Source organism: Atta colombica, unplaced genomic scaffold (assembly GCF_001594045.1).
Source record: "Atta colombica isolate Treedump-2 unplaced genomic scaffold, Acol1.0 scaffold108, whole genome shotgun sequence".
Lineage (NCBI taxonomy): Eukaryota > Metazoa > Arthropoda > Insecta > Hymenoptera > Formicidae > Atta > Atta colombica.
The window spans coordinates 9,540-16,488 of NW_017259193.1; the positions used below are offsets into that span (position 1 = coordinate 9,540).

Below are 6,949 nucleotides of genomic sequence, written 5' to 3' on the forward strand. Positions count from 1 at the left end.
ATATATATATATATATGGATGCAAAATGTTTAGGTTACTTTCCATTTAATTTTCCACAAACATTCTATTTTTTTAGTATTCAGGGAATAACAAAGATAGAATTACACCTGTGTTAATGTCATCAAATGGAAAGCCCTGTATATTTTGCATATATATATTTAGAATGTTTTCTAGCAAGAGATACAGATGACATAATATAAGAGACTAATATTACATTTGTCTGTTTTTTTTATATGATAAATTTTTCAGCTTATTGATTGGCTGTAGGATAAAAAGATCCAAGAACCTCTTCATCCTACTGCCAATTAAGGTTTGAGAAATTTATTGTTTGAGAAATTTGTCATTTAAGAAATTTGTCGTACTACAAATGAAATACCACAAAATCATATTCTGGAATATTTTGTGACAGAACTCAACACAAATGTAGTTTTATCTTTTTTGGTATTCCATGATGAAATAAAGACATAAAACATCAAGTGAAAAGCATTGTTGTGTTGGCATTACCAATGTTAAATAAAGTTGAAATAATTCACAGTGACTACTTTTCTTTTAGAAGACATAATTGACACAAATATTATTCTATCCTTCTTCAATGATTCAATGAATAATGAAGATAGAATGACATTGTTGATTATGTCTTTTAAGAGAAAAGCAGCCTATGTTACAATGTGTTGTTTATGTTTTTTGCTGGAAAACAACTTTAATTTAATTGTTATGATAGGCGATGGAGCATGGGATAATGGATATGGTACAATGAAACCTAAAAATTTGATATCCAGTATCTTAGGTGGTACACCAGGCAAGCCAAAATCTATAGTCATTTCAAACCCACATGATTTTAGGCAGGTAAGTTTTCTTTTTGCATATTTTTCAATACATGATATTATCCGCCGATCATTTATTTGCATTATTTATTGATTTGCTGTCAGGTATCTGCAATTATTGATGTTGACATACTGCCAGAAACCTGTCGACGTGTACGTCTATTAAAACATGGATCTGATAAACCTTTGGGATTTTATATCAAGGATGGTGAAAGCTATCGCGTACTGCCACCATCTGCTGGTGGTGGAATTGAGAAGGTTCCAGGTGTATTCATTAGTAGATTGGTACCGGGTGGCTTAGCAGAAAGTACAGGACTTCTAGCTGTGAATGATGAGGTTTTGGAAGTAAATGGTATAGAAGTTGCAGGAAAAACGCTTGATCAGGTAAAGTAATTTTTCAAAAATGATAATTTTACAAAAACGATTTATTAAGTTGCATTAAATTATCAAATGAGAGATATTTCATTTATTACAATAATGATATAACTCAATGATTGTCATTTTTTAGTTGCTTGCAAAAAAAAATGGAAACTAAAAAAACATATTTTAAAGGAATATGTTTTATTCTCCTATTCTCAGTTATTACATCAAAATTGCATTTTAAAATTAATATTACAAAATTTTAATTGATTTAATAAACAATTTTAAGATTCAAGTGAATAAATCAATTACGAAGGGAAAGTTTGTAAAGCCGACACAGAAAGTAAAGTGTGTAAAAGATTATAATAATAGATTTAATATAATAATAGAAAAACGAAGTAATACAAATTAGAATTCTCATTCATAAAAACAATTCGCAATAGTAAAAGAAATACGCATATATTTCAACTCCAAATTTGGATCCTCTTCAGTACAAAGTAATAATAAGAAAAAAAATATATAAGTGTTGAAAATTGCTAATTCTCTTAAAAAAATTTATAATTTTATTTATAATATAATTTTTGCGATGTGTCATTTTAGTGAAACCATTAAGATGTGGTATTGTTGTGAAGGTCGTCTCTTATGGAACATGTCTGATTTATTTAATTTGCTAATTCATTAAATTGCCAAATGTATATTACAATATTTTTTGTTGTGCATTTGATTCATTGAAATTTTATTTAAGAAATAATAATAATTAATGGAATTAAGTTAAACATGAATTTGGTAGGCGATATGTCATCAAGAGATATTGATCGTTCGATAGTTAGCGTGCGAATGGAAACATTTTATGACGAGAAGTCAAACGACAAGAACAAGATAGAATTGGAGAGAGAGAAGAGACAAGTCAAATTATATTAGAATATAAAGGACTGAAAGGTGTTGTATAATTTTTTAAGTTTAATCCATTATTCTGTTGTTTTATATGTAACATTTCAGAGATAATTTTTGTAAAATTTTTTTATATATAATATCTTTTTATCATAATAATAATCTTTATATTTGTTCAGTCAAATTCATGTGACGTATCCAATCTATATTCCGTGATTATAGAATGTTATGTGATGTTACGATTTATGTGATTCTTGTGCTCATTTTGTTATTAAAGTTCTGTTTGTTTGGCTTACATAGGATGCATCACAGTCTATGCAATTGATTTTATAGACATTCCATGTAGGAATGTAAATTCGAAGAGAGTTTATCTTTGAGTACTCTAATAAAATGTCTCATTTTATTCATCTCCTCCCAGAGTAGACCATCCGAACAGTGAAACATTTTTAATAATCTTATTAATCTTTTCAGAAATATTATTTAGAAACGGAATGGTGAAATACCTCTGTTTGACTATATTCGTTTTTTTTATTATGATGTCTGTTTTTTGAGGATCTTGATTGAGTTTTATTATGTAATCTTTTTATGACGTTATTAAAAATTATTTTTAGAGGGTATCCATTATTAAACAATGTTTTTATGATATAATCAAAATTAGTTTTATGGAATTTAGGATCTGATAACAACAGTATTCTGTCCATCAGATTCAGAATTACATTCTATTTCTGACAATGGAAATGATGAAAATGATAGTTTAGGTAACGTCCTGAGAAGGTAACTTTGAAATAAAGGTTGTAAATGAGTTGGTTATTTTCGTCAATTAACGTGACGTCAAGGAAATTTAAGGCTTTGCTTTCTTCTATTGTAAATTTGGGGGAGGGGGGGGTCTGGGATGGTAGTTATTCAAAGTTGTTAGTATGCGAAACGTATGTATATTTCTTTTACTTGCGAACTGTTTTTATGAGCATGTTCTAATTTATATCACTTCGTTTTTCTATTATTGAATTATAATCTTTTACACGTACTTCCTGTGTGTCGGTTCATTTACAAAATTTTAATGATTCCAAACGTTCAAACTTATTTTTTGAAAAACTTCGTTTTTTTGAGTTGTATTATTGTTATGTAGCAAAAGAGGAATATGAGAATTATAGTCACAAGCAGAATTACGAAATAATATTTATTCACTTGATTTCAATAAAATTATATTTTCACTAAATACATACAATATATTAATTATATTATGTTGTGTTATTCTAATATGTTTTCTAACATCTGAAATAATATGAATCTTATATAAATAATAAGTACATCTATATAAAGCAGAATACTTACTTTTTCTTATTTTTTTTTATTCATGTATGGGACAGGTGACAGATATGATGATAGCAAATTCCTCTAATCTCATCATAACTGTCAAGCCGGCAAATCAGAGGGCAGCATTAACAGCACCTCGTCGTGGTTCGTTCTCACGTAACAGTCAATTGTCGTCAGGAAGTCGTCAGTCTACGCAGAGTGCCGGTAGCGATGAAGAGGCAGACGAGATTGTCGATCTTACAGGCATGACGATGCAAGATGATGCTTCGGCATCGTCCACTCAGCACCATCACTATCACCATCATCATCACCATCAGAATTATGATCAGGGTGTACTGCATTTGTAGGGTACGCGTTTTGTATTTACAAACTATAGAATGGTAATAGATAATTCGTTATAAAGTATCGAAATATAGGCATATCGAAAATAGGAAAATGAAATATATAATAGCGAAAGGAAGATAATTTCTACATAGTATTATAAATTGTGTATGACTGATACTCTGAGATGATGCTCCGCGAATTCTATGATTAAGAGAACTTTTATCTCGATACATTGTAACTAGTTGTCTATTGCTTTGGGACGTCATGTATTAGGCAGATTAGACTACACTATCGCGAAGAAGAATATAAATTTTGCTGCCTGACAAATAACGTTCCAAAAATAACAGTGGCCTTATATAATATATCATTCCTGCTAGTTTAAAAAAATAATAGAAAAAGAAGTTCCGTTATAATGCAGCCACACGCCTATTCGTGTATCTATTTCGTCCACCACCGCATGTTTAGACTGTTGAAGTTTTCGAATTTTAATTTCATTTTTATCTATGTTATCTGTTATCCAATTGCGGACTAAGGATTGAAGAGTAATACTTTATAGGACGGTAAGTATCGACAGAAATATCAGGAAAAATGATTGTATTTTTATGAATGTAAAATATTGTTCTTTGCGTGCCTTCATCAAAGTGGAATTAATATGTTAGGGAATGTTAAATTCCAATTATATTTACATGAAAACATTGATGAGGAGACATCGTTTTTAAGATATCTATACTGCCTTCGTAGTTACATGAGTCCATTTTTATATACGCTCAAGCCTACTTTTTCTACTTAATTCGAAAAGACATGTACATATATAAATATATACAAAGATATATTTATAATATTCTAGATATTTTTTTATTGAGTGTATTTTTTTCGTAATCATAAATCTATCACTTGGACTTCCGCAATAAGCCCTATTTTTAACGGGCCATATCGTGCATCATTGTCAAATTATTAATCGCATTAATTACATTATTAATTCCGCGATATTTGAAATATTTCTTTTTAAGTTTAATGCGTTTCTTATCTTATCCATCTGTCCATGCATCATAGATCATGTATAATATCTAAAAAGTAATATCTTTTTGAAAAAGATATTTGTAGCATGTGAGTCCAAGAAAGAGAGCAAAAGAATACGCGCGCGCGCGAAAGAGAGAAAGAGAGAGAGAGAGAGAGAGAGAGAGAGAGAATGCTTGAACGAGAATATGAATTGAAGAATTAGTATTATTGTAAGATAATCATTTAAGTTTAATTTGTATGTATTTCCGCTCGAAGCGAGGAATCACTTTTGTACTTAACCAAATGAAATACGGATGAATATGGACTAGATACGTTTGCAAGAAATACTTATTCGTCTGTACTAAGTGCTTTATTGAGCACTATAGTTGTTACTTGGAAGGAGTGCTAAATTAGCGTTTGTGAAATTAGATATATTTTTAACACGGTACGTCGCATTGTACTCCTTAGTGCGGATAAGAGGTAGTTAATGAATTACGAGGACGAAAATATACTTATTAATGCTGTAATTCTTTTTAATGGCAGCTTCTGAAATAAAGATATTTTATTGTATTTTTTGTAAGTCTTATTATTTATTCAATAATCCCACATAAAGCGTTCCTCGAAATCACGCCCAGTATCGATGTCTTTTCTGTCACGGTTACTATGGTGTGTAAATAAAATATGGTCGAAAGTCCCAACCAAAAATTTGTAACTTTGCGTGGAACATAATGTTCGCAAAAATTTGACGCAGTCGTTAATTGAAATTAAGGGAACGACAGAAAATTTTGCAAATATTAGCTCGTAAGATTTCGCGGCAGCAACAAGAGATGTCTTACGCCGAGCATGGACCCCGTATTTTTTTGACGGGCAGACCAAGCAGTGGTGTACCTTTGACTTATGGGGATTATGTTCTGCCACAAAAAAGATCGGAGGGTCGCTTGAAGCTGTACAATTCGTGCACGGATATTCGAGCATGGAGCCCGAATGTCTTGGAGAGCACGCGCTACTTCCGCGAACTCAACGAGCATGAGAAACTTGCGGTTCGTTTCCCACGTGGATTTTTTTCTTTTTAAAAGAACACCTTCAAGCTTGTTTCGAAAAAAGATTTATTTCTTTATTTATATAGTTGTATAAACAATTCAAAAAATTTTTAATGAATGATCTCGAAATTCAAATTGTTATTGGAAAATCAAGGTTGTCTCTTAATTGTCTTTATGTGCAGCCAGTAAAACTGATACCATCCAGCGTGATAATGGAAAACATGATGACACTTACAGCTCAAGCTCAGCGTGAGCTTCGTGTTGCACGACAAGAATTGCAGAAATACAGATCCTTGAGTTTTACCACGGAGCAACAAAAGCACCTAAAGAATTTTGTGAGCTTTCCAGGCGCGTTAAATCTTTCAGTCGAATAGATAATAATCTTTAATCGTTTTGTAGGATAGAGCTCTTAACAAAATAGATATTGTTGAGACCGATAAAACAGAAGATATGAAAACTGGATCTATAATAAAACCGCTTTCTCAGGGGCATATATTATTCAATGCAAACAAGATTGCATCCTTGCAATGTTCTGACACTTATCTGTCAATATACTTTCCTGATAGATTTCGATACAGTACAGGTGGTTATCCGTTATTAACTAATACGTGCGTTCTGAGAGAAAATCTGAGCGGGAATCCATTATTGGAAAATAATACTTATTTGATGTCGCGCGTAACGTCCTGCAATATACTAACTGAAGTGAAAGCTACACAAGGTAAATGTCCAAGCTGCAAAATAAAAATTGAAGTTTTCCAATCGACACTAATTAAAAATAATACATGTTATAATTTCGCACTCAACAATATAAACATAATATAACACAGTTACATAACAGTTACATTGTTGAGTGAAATTATAATACCGATTATAATACCGATTATGTTTACTTTTAGTTTGTTTCGACTGGATTGTTTTTTTATTGCTGCATTAGATTGCACTATAATTTTCCCTTAAATATAAAATACATTAATTCTATTAAAAAACAAACATTCTACAAGAGCATATCCAGCAAATTGACAATAATATAACTGTTAATTATAATTTCTTATATAACAATGTAACTATAATATGATGCAACAATTATATGTATCTCTAGTAAAACTTTTTATCAGAATTTTTATATGAATTGAAATACTCTTCAGAAACATTGAGTCTATATCTTTTCTTAGAAGTTTTCATATATATATATATATA

The 6,949-nt window shown here is 30.6% G+C and overlaps 2 protein-coding genes across 2 annotated transcripts in view; both read left to right on the forward strand.

Annotated features, from left to right (window-relative positions):
• The window catches only part of LOC108693194 (partitioning defective 6 homolog gamma), a 5,184-nt gene extending 678 nt beyond the window's left edge, over window positions 1-4,506 (forward strand). Inside the window, exons 3-5 of the mRNA XM_018202010.1 lie at window positions 722-846; window positions 930-1,208; window positions 3,443-4,506. Of these exons, the coding sequence (XP_018057499.1) occupies window positions 722-846; window positions 930-1,208; window positions 3,443-3,736 (698 nt within the window). The 3' untranslated portion in view covers window positions 3,737-4,506. The remainder of the gene's footprint in view (window positions 1-721; window positions 847-929; window positions 1,209-3,442) is intronic.
• Window positions 4,507-5,539: 1,033 nt separating this feature from the next.
• The window catches only part of LOC108693177 (paramyosin-like), a 24,908-nt gene continuing 23,498 nt past the window's right edge, over window positions 5,540-6,949 (forward strand). Inside the window, exons 1-3 of the mRNA XM_018201991.1 lie at window positions 5,540-5,752; window positions 5,935-6,087; window positions 6,152-6,470. Coding sequence (XP_018057480.1) covers window positions 5,540-5,752; window positions 5,935-6,087; window positions 6,152-6,470 — 685 coding nt within the window. The remainder of the gene's footprint in view (window positions 5,753-5,934; window positions 6,088-6,151; window positions 6,471-6,949) is intronic.